This window comes from Chlorocebus sabaeus, chromosome 13 (genome assembly GCF_047675955.1).
Source record: "Chlorocebus sabaeus isolate Y175 chromosome 13, mChlSab1.0.hap1, whole genome shotgun sequence".
In the NCBI taxonomy this organism is placed as follows: Eukaryota; Metazoa; Chordata; class Mammalia; order Primates; family Cercopithecidae; genus Chlorocebus; species Chlorocebus sabaeus.
Window position 1 is genome coordinate 86,124,869 of NC_132916.1, and position 27,229 is coordinate 86,152,097.

General features: G+C 43.9%; 2 protein-coding genes across 8 annotated transcripts in view; one reads left to right on the plus strand and one right to left on the minus strand.

The window, feature by feature from the left end:
* Positions 1 to 3,053: 3,053 nt before the first annotated feature.
* On the plus strand, positions 3,054 to 5,088 carry LYRM2 (LYR motif containing 2). Its single transcript, XM_008006616.3, has 3 exons — positions 3,054 to 3,137; positions 3,902 to 4,042; positions 4,413 to 5,088. Exons 1-3 carry the CDS (start codon positions 3,093 to 3,095, stop codon positions 4,491 to 4,493), a joined length of 267 nt encoding a protein of 88 aa, XP_008004807.1. The 5' UTR covers positions 3,054 to 3,092; the 3' UTR covers positions 4,494 to 5,088.
* Positions 5,089 to 7,943: 2,855 nt separating this feature from the next.
* Positions 7,944 to 27,229, minus strand: part of ANKRD6 (ankyrin repeat domain 6) — a 205,803-nt gene continuing 186,517 nt past the window's right edge. For 5 of the 7 annotated variants that reach the window (XM_008006610.3, XM_038002253.2, XM_008006611.3 and 2 more), the window contains 9 exons: positions 25,963 to 26,061; positions 24,587 to 24,664; positions 20,617 to 20,721; positions 19,118 to 19,252; positions 18,606 to 18,791; positions 17,991 to 18,143; positions 14,974 to 15,087; positions 13,444 to 13,570; positions 7,944 to 12,248 (listed from right to left, as the gene is read on the minus strand). In XM_008006610.3, coding sequence (XP_008004801.1) covers positions 11,677 to 12,248; positions 13,444 to 13,570; positions 14,974 to 15,087; positions 17,991 to 18,143; positions 18,606 to 18,791; positions 19,118 to 19,252; positions 20,617 to 20,721; positions 24,587 to 24,664; positions 25,963 to 26,061 — 1,569 coding nt within the window. In that variant the 3' untranslated portion in view covers positions 7,944 to 11,676. The remainder of the gene's footprint in view (positions 12,249 to 13,443; positions 13,571 to 14,973; positions 15,088 to 17,990; positions 18,144 to 18,605; positions 18,792 to 19,117; positions 19,253 to 20,616; positions 20,722 to 24,586; positions 24,665 to 25,962; positions 26,062 to 27,229) is intronic. The other 2 variants (XM_008006614.3, XM_038002254.2) reach the window with 2 other exon arrangements.

The window sequence follows — 27,229 nt, forward strand, 5'->3', positions numbered from 1 at the left end:
GCCACTGCACTCCAGCCAGGACAACAGAGCGAGACAACAACAACAACAAAATCTCACTTTGGACAACTTGACCACTCCCGTGGCCTCCAGACTGAAGCAAAAGGACTAAAATTCTCCATTCAAGGGTCCAAGAAGTGTACTCTTTGGTATTCTCAATTATATTCAGACATCTGCTGGGGCTGTACTTAGGCAACAGACTCTTCAAATGCATTACATTCAAAATGTCACTCTGTTCTAATTCCCCTATCCCAAACCCATCCCTTCAACATTCCCCATCTGGGATGACCACTCCAACAGCTGCCCTGTTTACAAACTTGGGACTTAACCTATACATCTGCTTTGCTTCCTTCTCCATCTCTATCTATACCCCAATCAAATTAATCATCTTGTCCAGTCAGGCTTCTGGACATCCTATCCTATCCCATCCCTCCCCCTCCCTCCACTCCACTGTGACTGGGGCTCTTTTCATCTCTAGCAGGGACTACTTCAATGGTATCCTGACCAGTAACTTCTCTTTGGTTGCTTCACTTCATTGCTATTCACAACATCCAAGATCTTTCTAAAAGTTCTCTAGCTGAAAATCCCTTCAAAGCTCTCCCTTGTGAAGAGGGTAATATTCAAGCTTCTTCATGTGACCTATCAGGCTCTTGCTTGACTCTCCTGTCCCTTCTCTCCCAGCATCCCTGCCAGTGTTTCCATGTATTGTCTGGAATCCTCTTAGTGATTCTGCGTTTCTGCCAAATACCTATCTCAGACAAGCCCTCCAGGAAGAATAATTTCCCACAGTATGAACCGCAACATTATTTGTTAGCACTATATTGAACTTAGAGGTTTTTCTGTCCAAAGCACGAGTCTTTGAGCAAGGAGCGTATATGACTTATAACATTACCAGTGTCTAGCATGAGTGAGTCTTTTTTTTTTTTTTTTTTTTTTGAAACAGAGCTTTGCTCTTGTTGCCCAGGCTGGAGTGCAATGGCATAATCTCAGCTCACTGCAACCCCCATCTCCCGGGTTCAAGCGATTCTCCTGCCTCAGCCTCCCAAGTAGCTGGGACCACAGGCGTGCGCCACCAGGCCCGGCTAATATTTTGTATTTTAGTAGAGACGAGGTTTCACCGTGTTGGTCAGGCTGGTCTCGAACTCTTGACCTCAGGTGATCCACCCACCTTGGTATCCCAAAGTGTTGGGATTATAGGCGTGAGTCACCACGCCCGGCCTGAGTATTTCTTGATGGGAAGAAGAAATAATGTAAAAGTGTCTTCTCACATATTAATGAATAGATTCAACACTATTTCAAAATTCCAATCAAGATCACAAGATGATTTGGAGGGAAATGATACAAAAGGTTATGGAGAACAGTACTACTGAATTTTTTACAAGAAACTAAAGTCCTGCCAAATAATAACATACATATAAAACAAAAATTAAAAACCCTAAGATGAAACAATTCTGGACAGATTACTCAGACACTAAAATAATTTATCAGATAGTCAAAAAGGCATCCATTACATAAAGCCCCGAAAAAGGAATAAGTTATGTAATAAATGGTATTGCTACAGCTTAACATCTAGAAAAGAACGTAGATCCACATGATGCTATAAACCAAAGTAAATTCTAGATGGAGTCAATATTTTTAAAAAATGAAAGATTTTTAAAAATGAATTACAAAGGTCTGAATGGGAAATGAAAAGCCTCAAAAGGCACAAAAATACATGATTGCATAAAGTTTATGTATGTATAAAGAAATGACAAAATCTAGAGCCCATATAAAAGTCCTCATAAACAGACCCAAGTCATGAACAGTTCACAAAATCAGCATAATTTAAAAAGGCAAGGGGTATTTAACTTCACTCCTTTTAAAAAGTTAGTTAACTATTACAGCTAATGTATTAGACAAAATTTGATATATATATATTATTGATAATATGGTCATGCAGTTAGCATCATTCATACAATGCCTGGTAAAGTTCAAAAGAACTAATGATTAGAGTTCTTACATGTGCCAGGACCTGTTCTCAGTACATTAGAGATACACAACTGAGGTAGATGCTATATTTCATTTTACAGGGGAGGTAACAGGCCAGGAGAGGGGAAATAGCCAGAACATAGCTAGGAATAGGGAGCCCCAGGATGCCAACAGGCGAGGCAGGCAAGTCCCCAGTAAACTAGAAATTGAATGAACATTTTTGGTTTTATTTTAATTCGATACAACACTACTTGGAAAATTAATATAGCAAAGATTCGCTAACTCCACTTCTAGTGATTTAACCTGAAGGTGTGTGGTGTGTATTGTGGGAAAGATAAAACAGCTATGAGGAAATAAAAGCAAAAGCCTGAGGCTTAGGGATGTTAGGCTCCTCGTTATTAGTGATGAAAGTGCTTAAGACTGCAGTGGAGCAGCCATTCAGAAGCTTTGTTTCAAAGGATCATGAAGACCACCGCTCCCGGAAAATGCTTGCGCTACAAAAGAACAGGACGAAAACGAGAGAGAAAAAACCAACACAAATTGTAAAATCAACACTTTCAATTTTAGTATTTTCAACTATACACATTTTTAAAGGCTCGAAAGAACATTCAAATACGTTTTCACCTCTTTCCCCCAAAAAAACCTTAACTTTTTTTTTTTTTTTCCCCGAGACAGGGTCTCGCTCTGTCGCCCAGGCTGGAGTGCAGTGGTGCGATCTCGGCTCACTGCAACCTCCACCTCCCGGGTTCAAGCGATTCTCCCGCCCCAGCATCCCGGGGAGCTGGGATTAGAGGCACCTTACAGGCCTCTCAAAGGTCTTGGGACTGCAGGCAAGAGCCACCACGCCCGGCCTCCTTCACTTTCATTTGAACTCTCTTTACCAAGAACTGTGCTAAGTGTCGTTATCGCAACGACCCTATGGTGCACTGCTATCCTATTTTACCGACGAGAAAACCAGCCAGCGCAGCCCATAACCGGCTCCTAACCCTAGGGCTCAGTCCCGAAGTCCCGCGCTCAGTCAGAGCGCAACCCCGGGCCGTCTCCTAGGAAACCGGGCTCGCCACACCCCTTGGTCGGACTCCACTTCCGCTTCTGCGCGCTGAGGCTCCGGCGGACCTCTGGCTGACATGGCTGCTTCCCGCTTACCCCCAGCAACGCTAACGTTAAAGCAGGTACCGGCGGTTCTCTGCCTTCCAGAGCAGCTTACCTGGGTCTGGGCTTCTGGATTCTCCATCTCTCCCTCCACCCAACGGGGCAGGTTCCGGGGTCCTGACGCGCCGTGCGCGCCCTCTGAGATTGGCCCGATGCCTGCGGGGCGGTGCTTCGCTCCGCGGGGCCTGACGGGAGGCACGGGCGGCTTGCTTGGTTTGGTGCGGTCGCGTGAGAGGCGTCAGGTGCTTGATTTCCCGGAGTCCCGGTGCATCAGCTGCTGTCTATTGCACTGAGCTGTGGCAGACGGCAAATGAGATTACCAAAGATTTGAACAACTGTTAATTTAGAAAAAGTGCTGTCGTTGTAATAACAACTTCTAGGAGACTGGCAGCCCTTTTCAGCCCGGTAGTCAGCTGATTTTTTAATGGTTCTTAGATTTGACAGAGCAGTAAGCAGAAAGATCAGATGAACCTCGTGATGCTTTCTTTAAAACATCTTTTTGAGACAGGGCCTCACTCTCGTGCAGGCTGAGTGCAGTGGCACAATGAGGGCTACCTCAGCTTAGACCTCCTGGGCTCAAGTGATCCTCCCATCTCGGCCTCGAAACTGCTGGGATTACAGGCCTGAGCCACTGCACCTGGCCAAAAAAAAAAAAAAAAAAAAGTTTTTCTTTGCCTTTTTCAAAATTGACCGAGGACTCTGGTTGCAGCTCGGTTTGCTGAAGTAGAACTTTTCAGGCTGGCGATTGTGCAGAAGTAATTGCTATTGCTCCTCCCTTTTACAGTTCATAAGAAGGCAACAAGTTCTTCTCCTCTACAGAAGGATTTTGCAAACAATTCGGCAAGTTCCAAATGATTCTGATCGCAAATACCTGAAGGATTGGGCAAGGGAAGAATTCAAAAGAAACAAAAGTGCCACTGAAGAGGTGAGAACAAAATCATGGCGAGGACAGATCCTAACCCTTTTTATTGATCAGTGAATTTTTTTTTTTTTAAGTTTAGCAGACATCTTGGAATATAGTGCCACTGAGTTGGTATATCTTGATCATTGCTTGTAATGTTACCGATTTTAAATGATGTTTTAAAATTTAATATTGCTGTATCTACACTCTTCAGCATCATCACTTGACTTTTATGTTGTATGTTTTATATGTATGTATGTGGAAATCTTTCGTCTTTTCTAAAAGACAGCAGTTCAAATACGTAGTATTGGTTGTTGATTTTAACAAATAAAACGGTAAGCTATACCTTGTTTAACCAGGTAAAACAATAACCAGATTTCACTTTATTCTACAGGATACAATCCGGATGATGATTACTCAAGGCAATATGCAGCTCAAGGAGTTAGAAAAATCACTTGCTTTAGCAAAATCTTAACTATAGCATTATTCTGAAGGATTTTCAAAGTCTCCATGTGCTTCGTTGCATTTAGGATTAACAATGGACAACACAAAGCCCAGTCTTTCTATTTGTATGTACAGTATTTGGTGATAGACAGCAAAGGAAAACACATCAAAACAGTTGCCTTAACACTGAAAAACATACCCTGCATTTTGAAAATGTTTATGGATGTCTCAGCAGTTTTTAAAAGAAGAAAAAACCACTAACAAATGGCCAGTAGATGCTGGACACAGTCATTAGGGAAGTATAAATCAAAACTACTAGGAGGCCAGGTGCAGTGGCTCACGCTTGTAATCCCAGTACTTTAGGAGGCCGAGGTAGGTGGATCACTTGAGGTCAGGATTTCAAGACCAGCCTGGCCAACATGGTGAAACCTCATCTCTACTAAAAATACAATAATTAGCCTGGCATGGTGGTGCATGCCTGTAGTCCCAGCTACTTGGGAGGCTGAGGCAGGAGAATCACTTGAACCCAGGAAGTGCAGGTTGCAGTGAGCTGAGATTGTGCCACTGCACTTCGGCTTGGGTGACAGAGTGAGACTCTCCAAAAAAAAAAAAAAAAAAAACCCTGAGATTCACATTCACTAGACTGGTTGTAATTAAAAAGAGAAATAATAGTAAGTGTTGGTGAAGATGTACAGAAATCAGAGAACCCTCATACATTGCTGGTGGGAATGAATGTAAAATGGTGTAGCCACTTCAGAAAACAGACTGTCAGTTCCTCAAAACATGAAACAGCTGCTGTATGATTTAGCCATTCTACTCCTGTGCCCATAGCTATTATTTGGCACTAAAAAGAAACAAATGACTTAAATTGTTTTAAGTCATTTAACAATTGCTAAACTATGCTAAACATGGATAAACCTTGAAAATGTTAAGTGAAAGAAGCCAGTCACATAAGATCACATGATGATTCCATTCATACGAAATGTCCAGAATAGGCAGGAAGATTAGTGGTTGCCTAGGCTTGCTGTAGATGAAATGGAGTCACTGCTAATGGGTGTAGGGTTCCTTTTCAGGGTGATGAAAATATACTACAGTTAGCTTGTGGTGTACGCTGCACAACTCTGAATACACTCAAATCCACTGAATTGTACATTTTAAATGTAAGGTATGAGTTGTATCTCAATAAAGCTGTTATTAAAAAAAAAAAAAAATACTCTGAGGTGTAGGACTGAAAGTATACTGACACCAGGAGATACCCTGGAACTTTCCCAAAAAATCCTGCATTATCCCTGAGGGTTGTTCAGGTACGTTCTTCACATGTGTCATCGTTTGGTAGAGGACTCATCAAAAAGATCACCACTGGGCATCTAGATCTTTGTTGGAAAGAGAAGAGAAAGAGAAGCTTAATGAGCACATTGAAGCACTTACCAGAAAGAAGAGGGGAGACTTCTGGATGAAACCTCTGTACCTTCACATTCACGTGGACGTAGAAAAAATAAGATTCTGGGTGCAGTTTTCCTCCAATGACAGGAAAAAAAGAATTTGAAGAATATGTCAGATAAATACATTACAACCAAAGTTGACTTCAGGGCACTTTTGAAGGAGACCAAATTTATAACAATTTAGTGAAAGATGTGAAAGTGAAAGCTTGTGGAAGATGCTGGAATCATCCATCCTGAAAATTGAAGTCTTCTGTTCATGAACAGTACAGCTAAGAAGCTAATCTAAGAATGACCAGCACCTGAAAGATGTAGACAGCATTTTGCAGAATGATAAATGGTATCCAGTACTGGACTGTGCCTGAGGAGAGGCATCAACTGAATGTGGATGTTGGTGACATGGACTGTCAGGGTCCACCTCTACCTCCCAGAGCCCCAGAGCCTCAGAGCCCACAAGACAACCCCACAGAGCATGGGGGTAATCTACTAATTCAAAGTGCTTACCTGTGCCAATTTTCAGGTTTTTATGTAGATAAGTATTAACCTGTTGCAAAATGATCTGACAGGAGAAGCATTTGTGACATTTCTGAACAGAGAACACTTTGGAAATATTTTTGTGTGACATGATTGATAATACAGGCTATCTCTAGTAAATCTAAAATCTTGAAACTCAGAATCATCCTTTTATGGGTATAGAAGTCAGATTTAATGATGCTTTTCCTAACAGTGGTGTGCATGGAAAGGTTTTCACTGAAGAGCCTATGTGGTTTGCATTTGCAAGATGCAACTAGCATAGACTCCAAGAAAACCTAAGTGTTTTTGTTTGTTTGTTTTCTAAAGCAGGTAAGGCTGGGCACGGTGGCTTCCGCAAGTAATCCACACTTTGGGAGGCTGAGGCAGGAGGATCTCTTGAGCCCAGGTGTTTGAGAACAGCCTGGGCAACATAGTGGGACCCTGCCTCTACAAAACATTAAAAAATGAGCTGGCAAGGTGGCAGGCAGGTGCCTGTCATCCCAGCTACTCAGGAGGCGGAGGCGGGAGGATCGCGTCTAGCACAGGAGGTTGAGGCTGCAGTGAGCCATGAATACGTCACTGCACTTCAGCCTGGGAACAGAGCAAGACCCTCCCTCCCCTCCCCGCCCCCAGAAAAAAGTAAAACACTGAAAATTGAATAATCTGTCAGAGGCGAAAAGTACTGCAATGGACACGCTTTTACATCATCTCTAAAGAACAATTTAATTTCCTCACTTATATGCTTTGCTTATACCCTCTGAATTATAGGCCAATCTTGTTGGTTAACCTAAGGTATTTATTTAGCAGTTTTTTCTAAGGTATGGAGCCACAATCATTATAAAGTTGGTCTGAATCAAACTGCCAGTGATTTTTATGGAGGAATGGAAAAAAAATGCTGGTGAAACACACTTTATCATGAAGCAATCTTTGTCAGTACTCTGGATTAGACAAATTACTTTCTGGATGTTTCCTGAAAACTACTTTGTTTAAATGTTAAACTTTTGTTCCTAAAGTTTAAGATGTTTGAATGTCAGTTTATGTATCTGAACCACAATAAATTGATCCTTTTATAGTAAAAAAATTTAAGTACAGAGCTTTGTAGCTTAAGAAGTGGCTAAAGCTATTTATTATATAAATATTAATTGCCCCTATGTCATTCCCCCCTTTTAAAATGTGCCATCAGGGCCTGGCGTGGTGGCTCACGCCTGTAATCCCAGCAATTTGGGAGGCTGAGGTGGGTGGATCACTTGAGGTCAGGCGTTCAAGACTAGCTAGGCCACTAGCTAGCCTAGCCTGGTGGTACACGCCTGTCATTCCAGCTACTCAGGAGGGCTGCCTCATCTTGAACCCGGGAGGCAGGGGTTGCAGTGAGCTGAGATCACACCACTGCACTCCAGCCTGGGTGACAGAATGAGACTATGTCTCAAAAAAAAGTAAAAATGTGCCATCAAGTTAGAAATTTTAAATTCATGGTACATTGTCATAAATGTGCCTGCAAGAAACACACAGATGACTTTTTTGAGACGGTCTCTGTTGCACAAGCTGGAGAGTGGCACGAACATGGCTCACTGCAACCTTGAGCTCCCGGGCTCAAGAGATCCACCTGCTTCAGACTTGCATGTAGCTGGGACCACAGGCATGTCCCACCATGACCAGCTAATTTTTTTACTTTTCGTAGAGAGGAGGGGGAAATCTCACTTTGTTGCCAGGCTAGTGTCAAACTCCTGGGCTCAAGCAATCCACCTGCCTGGGTGCCCAAAGTGCTAGGATTACAGGTGTGAGTTTTTGTTTTTAAAGAGACAGCCTTACCTCATTCTGTCACCCAGAATGGAATGACTTTCTAAACTTGCAGACAGCAGAACGTATTTCTTGATGTTTATAAAATGTAGTCATATCAAAGGGAAAGAGTATTTCTCCTTAAATAAAATTACAAATAAAAAATGTATATTGTACTCTTACTCATAAAAGGTATTGTAGCATACAAAACGTTTTTCAAACTGGTTTTGTCTTTGATTGACTTTTATAATCCACACTTCAAAGAAGAACTGCATTTAACTTTTAAGAATAACTTAGTCAAAAAGTGTAACGCCTTGCCTTGCATAACCTTTATTGCAAATGATGTTTTGTCCTTCCCCTTTGTCCAGTATTTTCCAAATGGTCAACAGTTTAAACATTTAAGCTTGCACTGAGAGACCTTGCCACATTTCAGCAGTTTTGTTTTGCTTTTGGTGGAGAGCAACTGATCGTGACTTCACAGCCAATGTATTTACTCTAATTTACACTTTTATAGATACAAGGTAACATGTAGCTGGGTGAAGGCACTCAGGAGCCATAAAATGTGGTCAACCACAATAAATTAAAATGTAAGTAAACAAAGTATTCACACTTTCATTTTTTTAATAAGGAATTTAAGATCCATAGTATGTTAAAGTTTAATGCTTGGAAGAGACACAAATTCAAGGTGATAAAAATATTAATTAGAAGACATAATATGCCTCAAGTATATCAACACTTGACTCCACAAACAAGGCATAACCATGAAAATAACACTTCCTTTATTTTGGGTTCCCGAAATCAAAAGTAAGATTAGAACTAATACATTTAATCTTTCACAGATATTTAGTATACTCAATAATGCACTAACAATTTCTTTTAAAAAACACTAATATTGTACAATGTTTCTGTTTTACATTAGTTTTTCCCATAGCTGTTGAAAATTTCAGCCTTGATTTGAAACATGACCTGCATGACAGGCTATAAATTGTCAATAGTTCTGTTTCTTTGGAAAAGTACAGTTGTGGCATTTACTCATTTTAGCAGATAGCTAAAAGGGAAAAATAAGGAAAAATATACACTGGACCTGCAGCTAAGTTTTTGACAATGCCAAGGATCAAAAACAGACGAAACAACATTTGTTGAAGATGAAAAGGTATTGCATTGGTCTTAATAGATGTTGCCATCTCTGGGTAAGGATGCTGACTGAGCATATTCTGTGTCTTCACCTCTATGTGTTGTTTTCTCTTCTACAACAGACCTCCAAGAGACAAGATCCATGTGGTCAGCCACACTAGGTCCATTTGACCTTTCTCATTCTTCTGTAGTCTCTTCCCTGTGACTTTTGACAAAAATACTCAGTTCACAATATTAGCTGCCTGCTTCTGATAGGCAGGAGGTATATAATGAAAATACTCCCACCAAAGCACTCTATGCTCTAGACTTTATACTTAAAATTTAGTTTTCAGCATTCCTCAACAAGGATACCTTGAGGTAACAGGAGATATTTTGGTAAGTGAAAATAATTGTGGCTTGGAACACAGCTTACTGAACGCGGGATTTCATTTCTTTTGAGTAATAGGCAGTTCTCAATAAATTGATATGTATACTGAGGAATGATTCTAAAGGGGTTAGTGATATCCTGTTTGAGAATAGATTTAGAAAACTGAAGGTACTCTCCAGCTCTACAATTCTGTATTAGGAACAATAGGGAAATGAGAGAGTGCCTCTATATTGCAATCTAGTGAGTCTCTGGGGGAAGACTGTCTACCTGCGTAGTAGTTGAGAACAAGACAAGCTCTCAAACACAAGAAAATCAACTTGAAATAACATCAGATTCAGCCTGGGCAATATATTGAGACCCCATATCTACAAAAAATTAACCGGGACTGGTGGCACACGCCTGTAGTCCCAGCTACTTGCGAGGTTGAGGCAGGAGGATCACTTGAGCCTGAGAGGCCAAGGCTGCAGTGAGGTGTGATCATGCCACTGCACTCCAGTCTGGGTGACAGAGCAAGACCCTATCTCAACAAAATCAAACAAAAACATCAAATTCATTCCATATTCAGGTCTGTAACAGTGACATATATGTACTGAATTATATGTTTTTTCTTTTAGGAGTGTCTATATCTATGGATTGTCATTATTAAAAAAAAAAAAAAAAACCAAAACTGTGAGCTTGACAAAGGGAATAAAAGCATACTTTGTTTTTCTTGGTGTCCCCACGTTAATACGTCATTTCTTCTCTTTGGCTCAATGAGCAGCATTGTATTCACAATTACATTCAATAGTCACTAGGTTCCTGTGTCTACAGAAATAGAATTGAAGTTTCTATGCATACATGGGATATTGAGGAGATGAATATAAATCCCATATTCCAAAGGACAAGAAGCTTGTCCAAAGTTTCAACATATCCAAGCTACTTGTACAACTTTGTTTCTGCGTTTATATTTCATTATGGAGCAAAGTAAAGTCTTCAGGCCTCCATGAAGCTGGGGAACAGTGGGGCCTAAGTTGAGTTATTGAATATTTTGCCTTGACATAGTCACTGCAAAGCAGTAGAAAGCTTTTGAGGTTCTTTAATGACAATTCAAAATGAAATACTTTCAAAAATAGCCTTATACTTTATAAAATGTAGAGCAATAATCTCAAATTCAGAAAGGTATTCTGATATAATTGGGTTTGATTAGGAATAGGTTATAAATCTTCAGGTAATTGTTACATGAATGTTTTTTCCATTAATCTGCTTTAAAATCACTATAACTGATTTTTTGACTGAAAATACAGAAAATATCAAACAATTTGAATCTTTCTCATTTGATCTCATTGTTTCCAGAGCTGTTAGCCAATTATTCATTATTTAAATAAACTGACTTTTCAATAAATTTTATCATAAGATATATTGGATCTTGTGACATCATGAAAATATTTTTCCTCAAAAATCTAATAACTTTTCATGGATTAAAATGTCAACAGTTGGAGAATTGCACATTTGAGAAAAAGGGTTTATTTAGCACATCTCAGAGTGACAGCTCTCTTACCGAAAGACACTTGTCTAGGCACAGCAGGTGTGTTCAAATTTATATGAATGACTACTTGAGTTCAGACAGGATTAAGTTTTTCTTGCTTTTGACTTATATTATTTCACACATCTTGAATTTGAGAGTCTAGGCTTACACATCATCCAGTTTCTTGGCATGGCTTGCTTCATCTGAGCTTTCAAACTTCAGATTAACCTGGACTAAGGCTAAGAGTTTATAATGACACCCAAAACTAAGCAAGCTTCCCCTGGTTTCAGTTTAATTGTTGAGGTCTTCATAACTTCCGGGCATAGGAAACATGTATCTGGCACATTGTAGAATTAGTGATTTTTTTAAAAAAAAGGCCAATCTGCAATATATACAATAGATGACTCCTTGGGCATAGCTATTATGCAGTTGCAAAACTGGAAATCTTCAAGAATCCTTTTGTGTTTCCTCTTTATTGGTGCTAATTTTCCTTCTGCACCCTAGTCCTTAGTTTGGCAAGTTCCTCTTCTAAACTTTTAATGTGTTCCTTCAATGTAGCCTTGTCTTGCTGGGCTTTCTGATTGGCTTGGCTGCGTGCTTCTTCAATCTTCCTTTCATACCACTTTTCCATCTGGGTAGAAACAGCCTCAAAAAAATACTGGGTAAGCTCCAGAGCTTGGGAGGTGTCCCGAATGTGAGGGCCAGTCTGCTCACCGCCTGCTGCTGGTGGCGGCTGCCCACAGGTGCTGCTGGCTGTGGGTTGCTGGGCACGATGCCTTGTTGGCCCACTCTTCCCCGACTTCTTAGTTTGAGTGCCTCTGTTGACGCAGGGCCCAGCTTGGTGATCAGATCTGGCTGCCTCATTCATGGGTAGCAAGGCTGTCTGGACCTTGACGTTCCTCAGTCGGGAGCCCGTACAGTCAGAAGACGACAGCTCCTGCTGCAGTCTCTGGGTAGCAGTGGAGTTGAGGGCCTTTTCTTTGGGCCTAACCACTGGAGGGGAGCTGTCAGAAGCTGCTGCTGGACCTGCAGTCACCACTGATTGATCCACACCTGGTTTCAGAAGGAAAACAAACATGAGGGCAAATCCACATTCACACAGTCATATGGCTGTGGGTCGGTATTTGAGAGTCTTAAGGATCCTGTAAATCACCAGTCTTCTCCATCACCACACACCATGTGTAACATCTCCTCTGAGCCTTTTCTCACCTTTCTGTTCCTCCCTCCCACTTTGTCTCCTCTGATGATCACTTTGGCTTGTCAGAGCTTTCATGGATTCTGTGTTAGCCACACTGGGACCATTTAAGCCAAAAAAGTTGCTAACTTTTCCTTCAGCCTGCCTCAATCTACCTGAGAAGGCTCTAGTCCTGTTACCTGATGCCTAAGGATGATGCCGTTCACCAAGTGTCTCAAAGCAGATTTGGACATTTATCTATGAGAATATGTATTTCCATTCTCTAATGTCTGGGCCTATTCCCTACCAGTGTACTAATTGCTTGACCCAAGCTCCAATTAGGAAAGGAGGCCCCATTTTCCACACCCAGAGCTCCAGGACAAGCTCTAAGAGTAGTCCTAGCATAAAACATTTTCCTGGGATGTTTCCCCATGTTGTTGGCACAAAGATGAAAACACAGTTCCAGAGATGGCCTGTGGTAACACAAAACACTTACATCAAAATCCCCCACTGAGGCCTAGTTACCCAGGCTCTGCATGTCCTCAAAATTGTCATTATTGAGTATAATCACTGTGGCTAATGTAAAGATGGTTTGCTTGCAGCAATTCCTATCTAGCACCAGGGGCAAGTTCGATGTAAGAACTACTGTTTAATGAGGATTTGCATAGTTGGACAAAAGTAAAAGGTAGATCAAAGAGAAGAAAGAGGTAAAAGGCACAAAAGGCAAGGGAGGAAGAGCCCTGCTGAGGAGACTGATGGCTCTTCATCACCTCTCATCTTTGGGGTCCACTGTGATACCATCAACACCGTACTCAAAGCAATGTTATCACCAATCAACAATTCTTTAATTCCTTTATTCAAATAAGTTTGAGCACATAAATGAGTGCTTCATTACTATATAGCAACTGAGTATATGGTTATGAGCAAATACAGTCCTTGCCCCTACAGGGTGCGCTTGACCATCCAGTGTTTCCCACAGCCGCATCCTACGGACTCTGCCTTTCAGTGCAGGAGAGAACAGGAGCTGCTGGTCATGTTCCTTTTGGATCAAAGGGCTCTCTGTATGTGGGTTACCTGTAGAGGACTCGCAAGTAGATGGTGTGGATTTAGCTCTGCAGGCCCTAGAATCTCCAGAAAGCTTCTGCTCCAGATTCTGAATCTTTAACATGCACCAAGTTTTTAATTCATCCACCAAGGAGATCTAAAAAACAAACAAACAAACAAACAAAACAAAAAACCCACAAATAAGTGACAGAAGAATCAAGTGAATTTGATACATGGTTTATAAATTAAAGCTCAAGGACGGACTTTTCAGTTACAACAGTTGAGGATACCATCTAACAAACCCACAAGTTACGGCTTGCCCACTGCTATGGTTTGGATATTTGAGCCCTCCAAATCTCATGTTGAAATTTGATCCCCAGTGCTGGAGGTGGGGCCTCATGGGAGGGGTTTGGGTCAAGGAGGTGAATGCCTCATGACATACCATCCTCACAGTTAGTGAGTTCTTGCTCTGTTAGTTTATTTTCTATTTTTTTTATTTTTGAGACGGAGTCTCACTCTGTCGCTCAGGCTGGAGTGCACTGGCAGAATCTTGGCTCACTGCAAGCTCCGCGTCCTGGGTTCACGCCATTCTCCTGCCTCAGCCTCCCGAGTAGCTGGGACTACAGGCGCCCGCCACCTCACCCGGCTAGTTTTTTTGGTATCTTTAGTAGAGGTGGGGTTTCACCGTGTTTGTCAGGATGGTCTCAATCTCGTGATCCACCCACCTCAGCCTCCCAAAGTGCTGGAATTACAGGCGTGAGCCACCACGCCTGGCCATTCTATTACTTTTTGAAAGAGCTGGTTGCTTAAAAGAGCCTGGCACCTCCCGCCTGTCTCTCTTGCCTCTTGTCTTGCTAGGTGATCTGTGCACACCAGCTCCCCTTTACCTTCTACCATGAGTGGAAGCTTCCTGAGGCCCTCACCAGATGCAGATGCTGGCACCATGCTTCTTGTATAGCCTGCAGAACCATGAGCCAAAGAACTCTCTTCTTTGTATATTACCCAGCCTCGGGTACTCCTTTATAGCAACACAGACTAAGCCACCCTCCTATAGGCCACAGCAGGCACCCAAGCAGAGCTATCTACAATCTTCATTAAATGACTTAAAGCCACCTTAAACTCAACCACCCGAAACCACCCAAATCTTCCAAACCAAGTACTTCTGGTTGCTTACAAAGCCTGAGTTCTCACACACCCACTGTACCCATTACATGTTTATTATCTTGGTGAGACAGTAAACTCCCTGAGGGTAGAAACTATGTCTTGTTCTCAAACTGTAATGGCCTAACAAATGCACAATACATGGAATGAGTTTGGGACAGAAATGGCATCTTCCCCAGCATGTTCGGTCTTCATCTGTGGCCAGCACATTCAGCCATGGACATAAACAGAACTACGGGTTCTTTTCTATTAACCTCATTTCAGTATTATAAAAATGATACACTACATAATGCAAAAGCTCTTAGGGAATCTCAGCCTCCGAGTTTTCAGTGGCAGGCCTGTCTGAGCTCAGTGGGCCTGTGTGGTAAATCATAATGACTGGCAGATGCTGGTTCCTACCTGCCGTTTCTCCCCTTCATGCTTCTCCGCGTCTGAGTGCTGTTGCAGGCGGTTCAGGCACTCTGTCCTCTCTGCAGAGAGTCGCTCAACCATCAGCTTGTCCAAAACACGCATCTAGGAGTCAAGGGGAGCAGAGTGCAAGACTGAGATGATCTCAGGGTGAGCCCTGGTTTCTCGGCTCCTGCAGAGGGGCTCAGGGAACCAAGTAGGAGCCCCTGCACGCAAACTTCAACCCCTTATCCGATTCCATTTGCATATAGGACTCATGGAACTTTTTCAGAATTCTTGAGCATGCTTCCATGAGGCCAATGTTTCTTTTTTTAAAAAAATCTCATTTGTTAAAGTTTAAGAGGTATAAGGACTATGAATATACAGGCCAGGCATGGTGGGCCATACTCCCACCACCTGAGGTCAGGAGTTTGAGACCAGCCTGGCCAACATGGCAAAACCCCATCTCTACTAAAAATACAAAAATTAGCCGGGTGTGGTGGCACATGCCTGTAGTCCCAGCTACTTGGGAGGCTGAGGCAGGAGAATCATTTGAACCTGGAAGGCAGAGCTTGCAGTGAGTCAGAAAAAAAAAAAAAAAAGAAACTTTGAATATCTAGTAAATACACAACCTGAGCCCATGCAGGCCTTGTAGGCCTTAAAACATTATTTCCCAGACTACTGTAAGGAAAAACTACAACTCAAAGTATGGAGATTTTCTCTTCTCCAACCCCCACTTTAAAAAATGTTAGTGGTTGCCTACAAGGCAGTAAAAGGAGCTTTTATCCAGCTTTTCCAGTGAGCAAATATTTTTGGTGCTTCATTGGAAGTAGCTAAAGTATGTAAGAAGAGTGTAGAAGGAACTTAAGGATTGCTTCAGAGAACAAGCAGTTGTCATTTTTTAATCACATTTCCTTCTGAAGTCCCCTTCATCTTGGCATTTCCTGTGGGATCCCCCACACCTAGGAGGGCCAAACTTTCACTGCTTTGACAAGGACCAAAGAATGAAAGGAACTACGGTTAGGAAGAGCCAATCCGCGAAGGCCCACTCATGAGCTCCCCTCCTGTCAGGAACACGTGTGGCATTCCACACCCAGATGTTCAAAACATTAAAAGAAACATCAGTTCTGGAGACGTGGTGAGCACCTTCTGTTTTCCTCTTCAGTCCATGTTTTCCTGTGAACTGTGCTGCTCCTGCTTTCCAGGATTGGCCTACTCTCCCTACTCCCTTAACCACTTCCTCCAGGTGGCTGTTCTCAAGAGCAGCCATAGGCATACATTGCTTTGTTCACAGGTCACACTGACTGGCTCAGGTATGAGCATCTGACCCAAGGGGGCCAGGGTCCTTTCTCAGCGATTTGGAAGGAGGACGAAGATTCTATACCCCAATCTGTCACTCCCTTGAACTGAAGCGAGGCCCTTGAGGTTTCCCAACATTCATCTCTCATTCCTCCTTCAGCTTAGGCTAGGCCAAGCAGGGTTTTTATATACAAACAGTCTGCACTAATCTATTATTGCCCTAACAAAATATTTTTTAAATGGCCTTTCTATAAAATACAGATAGCAAATAAGCCTTAAAAATGTTTAATCTTACCAGTAAACAGGGAAATAAAACTTAAATAGTAAGATGTCCTTAATCAATTTGGCAAAAACTTAAAAAAAAAAAAAAAAATAGGCAGGGCATGGTAGATCACGCCTAAAATCCCAGCACTTTGGGAGGCTGAGGTAGGCGGGTCACTGGAGCCCAGGAGTTTGACACCAGCCCAGCCAACATGGTGAAACCCTGTCTCTACCAAGAAAATAACAAAAATTAGGCGGCCATGGTGGTGTCTGTCTTAGTCCCAGCTACTCAGCAGGCTGAGGTGGTAGAATCACTTGAACCCACAAGGTAGAGGCTGTAGTGAGCTGAGATTGCCACACTGCACTCTAGCCTGGGTGATGGAGGCAGACCCCATCTCAAAAAAGAAAAAAAAAAAAAAAAAAGCTGTAACAAATACTATTTTAGGAAAACCGAGAAAATCTGAATATGGACTGGATAACATTTTCTCAGGTGTGAAAGCAATATTGTTATGAAGTTGAAAGTGCTATTCTTATTCTAAACATTCTGAAATATTTAGAGATGCCCTGTCAGGACAGTCTGCAACCAAATCTGAAATAGTTCAAGAATTAAAAAAAATATGTGTCAGAGAGATAAGGCAAATGTAGCAACATATTAACTGGCTGACTGCAGGGATTATATGCAAGCATTCATTCCATTATTCTGTGAACTTTTCTGTATGTTTGAAAACTTTTAAAATAAAAAGTTGGGAAAAGAAAAAAACATAATTATTCTAATTTTGTATGCAGTGGGAAAGGAGTGTAGCAAAAATTGACAAATAGAAAGACTGACATAGAAAAAGACTTAAAGAAGATAAAACCCAATTTTTTTTTTTTTCTAGACAAGAGTCTCACTCTGTCGCCCAGGCTGGGGTGCAGTGGCACGATCTCCGCTCACTGCAACCTCCACCTCCCAGGTTCAAGCAATTCTTGTGCCTCAGCCTCCCGAGTAGCTGAGATTACAGGTGTGAGCCACCACACCAGGCCATTGTTTGTATTTTTAGAAGAGGCAGGGTTTCACCATGTTGGCCAGGCTGGTTTCGAACTCCTGACCTCAAGTGACCTGCCCACATTGGCTTCCCAAAGTGCTGGCATGACAGATGTGAGCCATCATTCCCAGCTTAAACCCAAATATTAATAGTGCTTTTCGGCACAGTAGGCTTATAGGTGACTTATTTTCCTAATTTTCATATTTCTAAAAATGCTCTGTAATGGGGCTATCTTATTTTTATAATAAGAAGCAATTTAAACATGTTCTTTAAAAAGTTGAACTAAATGTGCTTTAACAAAATCACATAAGCAGAAGCAGGCCTCTTCCCTGACAGCCCATTGGACATCCCAGGGTAGAAGGGTGTGCTGAAGTCAAAGTCGGCTCCTGAGTTCATGTTCCGCCAGAACACCTTGCAGTTAGGAAGCTGGGCCTTAGGACATACTTGGTGCTGGGTCTTATTCTCCATCTGCCCCAGCTTTGTATTCATTTTGTCCTGAACCGATCCCAGCTCTGCTTTTATCTCCTCCACAGTAGCCTCCAACTGATTCTCCAGCTTGTTGATTAGAGGTTCACATCGACAACCATTTATTGGTGCCTAAGAGAGAAACAAAAAAGTTCATTCCTTCAACAAGTATGTTTTGAGCACCCACCGTGTGCCAAGCAGTATACCAGAGGATAGAGATGATGGAAGAGATGGGCTCATCCTTGTCATAACTTTGAAATATCTTATAGGTGAAGCTTTGGGGAAGAAGATTCAGAGGGTAAGATATGGTCCCTCTCCTCAGGTGCTTTTATATACCCTGGGGCCTCAAGATACCTAGTCACCTGAGGATGGTGCGGCAAGCTCTGCAGCTACACACACACCTCCGTCTGCCTTGGCCTTAGCGGCAGGAGTGGATCTGCACCGTGCAGGTGGGAAGGCCATCTGGCTTACCTTCAAAGCTTGTGCTTAACTAAGTCAATGCCTAAAGTGGCTATCAGCCCCCAGGAATGCCGTTAAACAAAAACCCTTGCTGAAGGCCTATGTTCCCTTCTCCTGACAGTGCTTAGCAGGTACCTGCATCACTTTCCCATCCTTGCCCCGGTACAATGTGTAGAGCTGGTATGCCCTGAACTCATGGGGTGGGGGCGGGGATGAACACCGATGCCTGTTCCTCTTTTTAGGGTGATTATGAGCATGCAGGTTCTTCTGGTGTCCAGGCTGTTGGTCGGCTGGTGGGGTGGGGTCAGAAAATGCTGATACCTGTGGGAGAGGAAGAGACAACACCCTGAATGCTTTGACCCTTGCAAGACTGACACCAGTCAGTGGCGCCCATGTCACCCCATTTGGGCAAAGAGCCCCACTTTGTTTCACCTCATGGTGTTCTACTCCAAGCCACATATGTCAAAAGAAATATATCAGCACATTCACCTTGTGTCTGACGTTAGCCAGATTTAATTTCTGTGCTCTGGCTCCAAACCAGGCAGCCAAGTGAGGGGACATTTTAGCTGACGGGCACGACACTCTGCCAGGACCCGTGCCACCCTGCCTCCCAGCCACCCCCTGGGCTGCTTCCTGTGTCTCCTGACCTTAGGCCTTGACTTTCTCCTCCTGTCATCCTTTGCTCTGGGTTCTGGGGAGGCTGACAGGAACTCTTCTCTGGCTTCTTCTTTTCTGGCCACAGCCTGTTCACTGCTGGGGGTGTCTCCTGCTGAGACACTGCCCTACAGTAGGAAAAAGCCCAGAGACCTATTGTGTTTGCTTCCTTGGCCTTTTTCACTAATAGGGTCAAATTTTCTTTGCAAGATTCCATATAGTAAGGGACCCACGGGAACCTTTGCAGATGACATAGATTTCAGACACAGGAAACACTGCTTGGTGGTCTTAACATAGAATGCTTTTCCTGGTTGGTTGAACATTTGGTTTTTATTGTATTTATTAGGTCCTAAGCTAAATATATTCCTGGGTCTAATTCAATGCTGTAGAACACCAGGAACCTACCCGACACAAAACACCTCAACATTCGAGATTTTTGGTCGTTTACATTTCAACAAAACATAACTCACTCATTCTTTGACCTTGGATGCCGCCCCCCACCCACCACCCCCAACCCCACCAACAAAATTCACGGCAAAGAGTAAGAATCCTTTGAAATGAAAAAACATCATATTTCTGGTCCTTGTGAGAATGTTCACAACTGAATATGTACAATTCACACCTAGGAAGTTAATCAGAGTTGCAGTGCCTTAACCCCGGAAACTGATGAGAGGATTCTGAAATAGCAGATAGAAGAGCAAGTACTTGGTAATAACATTTTCTGTGCCAAAAGCTGTCTCTATATCCCAGGCTTCTTCCTCCTGATTGAACTTAAAGGCATGGTTTATTCCAGGGCTACAAGGCACAAGGGCACCTAGATGAGGTGGAGGTGTGGGGCAAGAGGAGTTGAAATCAGCTCAGGCTCTGCTCACCATGCGTGCCCTGTGCACGGTGGGTCTGCCTGGGGGGCATATTTTCTAATTCATATAAGGGAGCCATACAGACTAGCATAGCCTTGGTCCCTTCCCTAAATGGAAGTGGCCTATACCAGTGGCTCTCAACTGTTAGTCCACATGAGAGTGCCCTGGAGGGCTTGTTCCAACACAGATTGCTGGGCCCCACCCGAGTTTCTGATCCCATGGTTTTGAGGTGAGGCCCAAGAATTATCATTTCTAATAAGGTCCCAGGTGACACACTGGACACCACATTTTGAGAGCCACTGTCCTACACAATCTGGACACAGTGTTAGAGAAGCAGTACTGCCCACAGGGTGTGGGCAAAGGCCACAGATACCTGGGCTGGTAAGTGTGCCCCCAATGCATACTGGATGGGTAATGGGCAGTGCACACGGAGGCACATGGCCTGAAACCTTGGGGAATGGAGGATGTGAAGCCAAAGAGAAAAAGACTGGCAACAGTTTGAAGAGCTCCAGCAAGGAGGAGAGGCAGAGAGGGCCTGGCAGCCACCAGGTGAACCTGGCTGAAGCAGGGAGATAGTTTCCCACCCTCTGAGCACAGGCGGATGTGGGGATGGCGGGAGGACTGCCCCCCACCTTGCTTTGGGCCACCTCATCTCTTGGCACAGACTGGGCTCTCCTCTCTTCCTTGAGCCTCTCTCTCTTTTTCCTCAGGCTTCGCCCACGACTGAAGCGCAAGACCTGAAGGAGGCAAACGGCATTGTTACAACCACTGGTGTGCGCAGCATCCATGTGAGAGAATTCGCCTTGGAACCGGGGCTCTGACCTAACGGAATTTACAGCCTAGAGGGTGAGAGCAGGTGCGCACATCAAGCAAGCACCTCTGACCACCTACCAACTTCCTAGGTCTTGTCCTGGGCACTACAGGGACGCGGAGACAGGTAGGATATTATCCCTGACCTCAAGAAGCTCAAAGTCTATGATGCTAATATCTATAGACACTGATGCCGGGCCAGAACTGCCAATCCACGCACAGAGGCTGTGCTCCAGGGAGTGCCATTCACATAAACTAGGATATGGATGGCGTCTCCTGGAGTTGTGAGACGCAGCAGAGCAGCCCTGTGCGAGGCACAGCCTTGCTCTCCATCTTGGTACACTGGACTTGAGCTAGCCCAGATGTTCCCTTGGCCAAACTGTGTCCAAGTCACATCAATTTGATTCAAACTATTATTAAGGTGTATCTATGAGCCATAGTACCAACCACGGGACAGGGATCTCTTCCCCAAAAAGAAGCATTTACTCTGCCTCTTATAGTGCAGAGTGACAGAATGGACACAGGAAAATGTCTGTGGGTCAGAACAGATCTCAGTTTGAAGCCAGTAGCCGCTGGCTGTAGGGTCTTTGGGCAAGTGATTTGATCTGTCTGCACTCTGTCTTCTCAAATGTAACAATGGGTCAGGCGCAGTGGCTCACGCCTATAAGCCCAACACTCTGGGAGGCATAGGTGGGAGGATTGCTTGAGGAGAGGAGTTTAAGACCAGCCTGGCAGACAAAGCGAGAGCTCATCTTTATTTTTATTATTATTATTTTTTGAGACAGAGTCTTGCTCTGTCATCCAGGCTGGAGTGCAGTGGCGTGATCTCGGCTCACTGCAAGCTCCGCCTCCTGGGTTCACACCATTCTCCTGCCTCAGCCTCCCGAGTAGCTGGGACTACAGACGCCTACCACCACGTCTGGTTAATTTTATTTTTGCATTTTTAGTAGAGATGGGGTTTCACCGTGTTAGCCAGGATGGTCTCAATCTCCTGACCTCATGATCTGCCTGTCTCAGCCTCCCAAAGTGCTGGGATTACAGGCGTGAGCCACCGCGCCCGGCCTCGTCTTTATTTTTAAAAAAGAAAAAGAAAGAAAAATGAGGAGTCATTGGGATTCACCAAGAAAAAACAGATGGCTGGCACACAGTGGACTGTCAGTCACTGTCAGGTGCTTCCCTCCCTGCCTTCAGGTGGCTTAACTGGCAGAGGGTGTTTAACAGAGTACAGATCTTTGAGTTGATGGAAACCTTCAATCTCTGGTCCATAACAGTTAAAAATATAAAAGAGTCCTTAGACCAAGAAGTCTGAGAACCACTTCCCCAAGTCATTTCTGAAGCTAAATTCAGATTCACCAGGAAATCAAGTATGATGAAAGAAAGTGACTATACCCATCGCTCACCTGATGTACGGACTCTTAATACAGCACCAGAATCAGCCTAAAATTTACTTTCAGAGCATTTGTAAACCACACCAATCAAAATGACAAGTGACACTCAGAGGTCACCCAAACTCAAAATTATAATCAGCAAAATTCCCTCCATTCACCACATTATTAGTCAGTGAAAATAACTTTGCATGACTTCCAGCCTTTCTCAGCAAACCAGACCATCTACTAAATGGGATGTCATTAATTTTTTCCAGTCCACAGAAATGAGGGAACATTGACTGTGAGGTCTCCAAAAGTAGTATCCTATAGCGGGGTGCAGTGGCTCATGCCTGTAATCTCAGCACTTTGGGAGGCCAAGGTGGGTGGATCACCTGAGCTCAGGAGTTCGAGACCAGCCTGGCCAACATGGTGAAACCCCGTATCTACTAAAAATATAAAAATCAGCTGGGTGTGGTGGCACATGCCTGTAATCCCAGCTACTCAGGAGGTTGAGACAGGAGAATCACTTGAACCCCAGAGATGGAGGTTGCAGTGAGCCAAGATTGCACCACTGCACTCCAGCCTGAGTGACATAGCAAGACTCTGTCTCAAATAAATAAATAAATAGTACCCTCTTAGTACTGCTGTGACCCATTTAAAATCCATGTCCGTCTATGGGCCTAAGGCAAGGGGATTTCTCTTTTCAGGCAAAACAAACACTAATGGTATTTCTGTAACCACAGATCAAGAGAACAGTATGCATAACATCTTATGCCTGAAGTTCCTTGTTTGTGTTGAGAATAAGGCTCAGCATATACAATTATGCATAAAAAAACTTTCATAGCATGTCATCCAATTTATTTGTTATTCAATGTAAGCATGGAGAAACTTGCTTAAGTCTTTTTTTAAGTGGAAACAAAAAAGAACTGCACAGGGAAATGGTCCACGGTAAGGCTCTTTTCCCTGTAAGTGAAGATCCTTGGGCTCTGGAAGACAAATGACAGGTGGATTAAAGATCCGTCAATCCTTCTATGCCTAAGGAACCCTCCAGCCCCATAAGACTTGATCTTTGTATGGCTGAGGGTGGGGCTGGCTGTCCATTAAATTACCACATACTGAAATTGCCAGAGAAATGTGATGGGTTCTGACGTTTATACAGCACTTTATACTTTTAGATCCATGAGAGACTAGCATTTTTCTATCAGGATTCATGGATGTGATTCCACTTATGATAAAAGCTGCTAGACGTGGAAACCCCGCAGCTTTTCCTACTGACTTCCTTTTGTCAGGAGCTCTGGGGCCTTTCAGAGACCACTGAGAAGGACCAGCTCCACGCACAAGAGGGTGATCAATTTTGCAAAAGATACAAATCTTAACCATTTCCAGAAACTACTAGTTATATTAGGCATGTTTTAAGAACTTAGATGAAATAAAGGCCATCCCAAACCCTGGGCTGGTATTGGGTTATTTTGCAGCAGGGTAGTGTTCAAAATCTTCCTTTGACTCCCTGAGACCTCATCTTCTTCTTGCAGAATAAGATAGAAAACCAATCAGTGTTTTCTATAATGTAATACAGAATAGTGCCAATCTGGAAATAACCTAAATGTCCATCATTAAGGAAATGGCTTAATAAAATATTAATAGCAACAAAAAGAATATTATGCCTCCATTATAATGAATAATTATGAAGACTGCAGAACATTGTTTTATAATAGGATAAAAGGAAGAAATACAAAAGGGTATATACATTGTAAGCACAATTATAAAACAATTATGTGTCTGTTTCATCTATTTTGTGGATGAAACAAAAACAGTTGTTTCGGGGGCTAGAATTATGAATAGCTTGTAAATTATTATTAAATTTCTTTATTGTTACTTAGATAACGTCAACATCAACTAAAGTATCAGCCACCATTTAAAAAGAATTAAATGATGGTCAAAATAACATTATTCAGTAAAAGAGGAAAGAAAACTAGACTGTACTTAACTGTCTCTGGCAGGCGACTGTCTGCCCAGAATGGTCCCCTCCCTCCTGCCTTTCTCTGGGGAAGCCCCTTCTTAAAGTCCCTGTCCCACTTCTTCAGGGATGGGCATTTGGCCTAAACTCTGCAATCATGGCCCTCTCTGCAATGTCTTACACTGGAACTTCTTCCTCGGCTGAGTGTCTGGGAAGTTGTGACCCAGGCAGCTGGCTGTGACAATGATCCAGCCACAGGGAGAAGATGAGGCGGCCCAGGCGTGAAGAGCTGGACTTGAAGCCTTTGACTCCCGTCATCCTGGGCCCCATGGATGCCTACACCTCCACTGCCTGGTTACATTCCCTATGTAAGTCTGTTTGAAGTGGCTTCAGTAGATTGCAACCAGGAGTCCCAACAACTTTGTAGCCCCACATAATCAGTACCATGGGAAGGGCAGTAAATCCTACCTGGGGAGCTTTAGTAAGGAGAAGAGCAACTTCCGGGTTATTGTGGCAGCGGGCAGTCTCCAGCGGAGTCTGGCCTGCCTGAGGAGAGGCAGAGTAGGACAGGTGAGAAAGGGCCACTGATCCCGCATGCACATCGCCCAGCTGGCACACCTCTGGCTAGGAGCAGGCAGTTCCATGCCCAGTCACACCCAGCACCTACGTGGCAAAACATGGCCACCTATGTGATGTGGCCCTGGTCACCAGCCTCAGACCCTCCAGTGAGGGAGGTGGGTCACACAGGAGGACACACTAAGTAAAATATATGACACCAGAGGGCAAGGGAAGACCGAGGGGGCAAGAAGTGCTTTAGGAGACCGAGGCCTGGGCACCACCCACCAAGGAGTGCTTCCCGGAAACGAGGGGAGGGAAGGGAGCACTCAGGGAGAATCCGGGGGAACGTTTCTATTGGGGAAACACCACAGAGGATCTGAGGCCCAGCCCAGTGATGAATCTCCCCTGGAAAACAGTGGGAAGACACCGGAGGGGCAGATCAGGGCTGGCCAGAGAGATTCAGGAAGTGGAATATGAAAAGCAGTTACGAGTTATGGCCACAATGTAGGTTCTCAGGAGATGAAGCCAAAACCCAGGAGTTGATAGCAAAAGGAAGAGATTCAAGGCATCATGGAAGAGGTAACTGTGCCCCCAGTACTGGTTGTAGAGCTATGAGAAGGCAGGAGGAGGAAGACAGGAGCTAGATACAGGAGCCAAGGAAGCTGAAGAGCTTTGTGCCAGCTTCAGCAGTCCCAGACCACACCCCTCAAAAAAACCTCCACACAGCAGCTGTTGCACCCTCCAGGCCCTGCTGAACCATTCAGAAGGACAGAGACTGCAGGGCAGCCTCGAAGAAGAAAGCACACCTGAGCTGGTGCCTGTTCTAGGATCTGCAGTACACACAGTGAGAGGGGGAGGGGGAAAGGGAAACAGTGAGGTCAGGTGAAGTGGAAGAGAAAGGAGTTGCTTTAGAATTTTGAAGCTGATTAACCTGAGGGCCATGTGGCCATTTTTCTGAGCACCACATGCATTTACAGCCTGGAACTCACTTTGTAACATCCACTTGTCAGTTTACCTGAACATCCCTGAGTTCTTTTTCATGCCAGGTGGTGCTCACTGCAGTTAGGCAGCTAAAAGCAGGCCCCAAGGCTTGTCAATTCCTGGGACTGCTCAGAGCCCGGGTCCCCTTCAAGTCCACCCCAGTGGCCCCAGGGGCTGTGGTTCCAGAAGAGATCCCCCGTCTTCCAGAGTGTGCTGGGCCTGGGGGTCTGCAGGGGTTTAGTACACATCCCAATCTGGAAAGGGGTGGGAACCACTTTAGAAAGCAGTGTTGCAACTCAACTTACATTGTTAACAATGGTCGTATCTGCTCCGGCTTCCAGTAAGATTTTGGCCACCTTCTTGTGATTTAGGGCAGCAGCAATGTGAAGTGCTGTGTCTCCAGCCTGGAATTGATTAGAAGGCCTGCTAAACCTCATCTGCTCATGGCCTACAGCCCCCAGCTTTTCATTACCTGGCCTAGGTGTGGCTCTTCAAAGTCAAACTGAGATTTATCTGAGACTGAAATGGGGTCCTTTGTTAAAGCGTTATGAGGCTCTACTCGAAGAGATCTTGGAACTAAGTGACCTCGGCACCAATTCACCTTTATTTCTGAGTGGTGACACCTGAAATCACACAGCAGGATTAAACACAGGGGCAAAGGAATGCTGGTCTGGGGTTGTTGAGAATGATGGGACCGAAGCCTCACAAAGACAGGAGGACAGGCCTGGGGCAGGCAGGCTAGTCATTCCACTTTTGACCCTGTTCCTTTACCCAGGGAGGTCAGAGGTCAGAAAACTGCTTGGTGTCCGAGTGCCGGATTGAGCAGGAGAAGCTGTGAAGACAGCTACTTCTGCAAGCACTGGAGAGGTGACAGGCCGGCCTGCAGCTACAGCGGGAAGATCTGAAGGGGTCACTGGGACTCAATCCATCTGCAGGCTCAGGATATAGCTTTGTGCGGGTGGAAACACCAAGAACCAGTGTTCACTCAAGACCAACTGTTTTCTTCATCTTATAGATAGCCTATAAATAAATGTTCACATTATCTTTATACAAGAAATATGCTTTCACAAAATCAACTATGAAAGGAGGATAAAGACAACTGTAGCTTAGTGGGCCAATTCCAAATGCAAATGCTGTCATTTCCAAACACAATGATATAAATAAACCGGACAAATATAGGAGAAGTGAAACAATTCATTCTTTCTCCTATCAGGTGATCAGGCAAAGCGCCTGATACTTTTTTCCTGGGTAGCATGAAAATTCAGCCATCTTTGTGAGGGGTGGGAAAATTTTTATTTCATTTCTGAATCACTTAGCTGTGCGTATTGAAGGGAAGCTCTGCCCAGTGCTTTTCCCTTGGCTGAATATTGGAATAAGCTTCAGAGCGTTAAAAAATGCTGATGTCTGGGTGGGTCCCACTCCCAGATATTCTGAATTCATTGCTCTGCCATGTGGGCTGGGCAGGGGGACTTTTTAAAGCTCTCAGGTGCCGTGACATGCTGCCAAGGTTGAAAGGCACTGGTTGGTTGGGGCTATGCAGGCTCATGTGATGACCTAGCACCCCACTGGGGA

Excerpts from the sequence above, each read along its gene's own strand:
- LYRM2 (XM_008006616.3), top strand. The coding sequence starts at position 3,093 with ATGGCTGCTTCCCGCTTACCCCCAGCAACGCTAACGTTAAAGCAG. Across the intron at positions 3,138-3,901 it reads CAACGCTAACGTTAAAGCAG|TTCATAAGAAGGCAACAAGT; the intron begins GTACCGGCGGTT and ends TCCCTTTTACAG. Across the intron at positions 4,043-4,412 it reads ACAAAAGTGCCACTGAAGAG|GATACAATCCGGATGATGAT; the intron begins GTGAGAACAAAA and ends TTTATTCTACAG.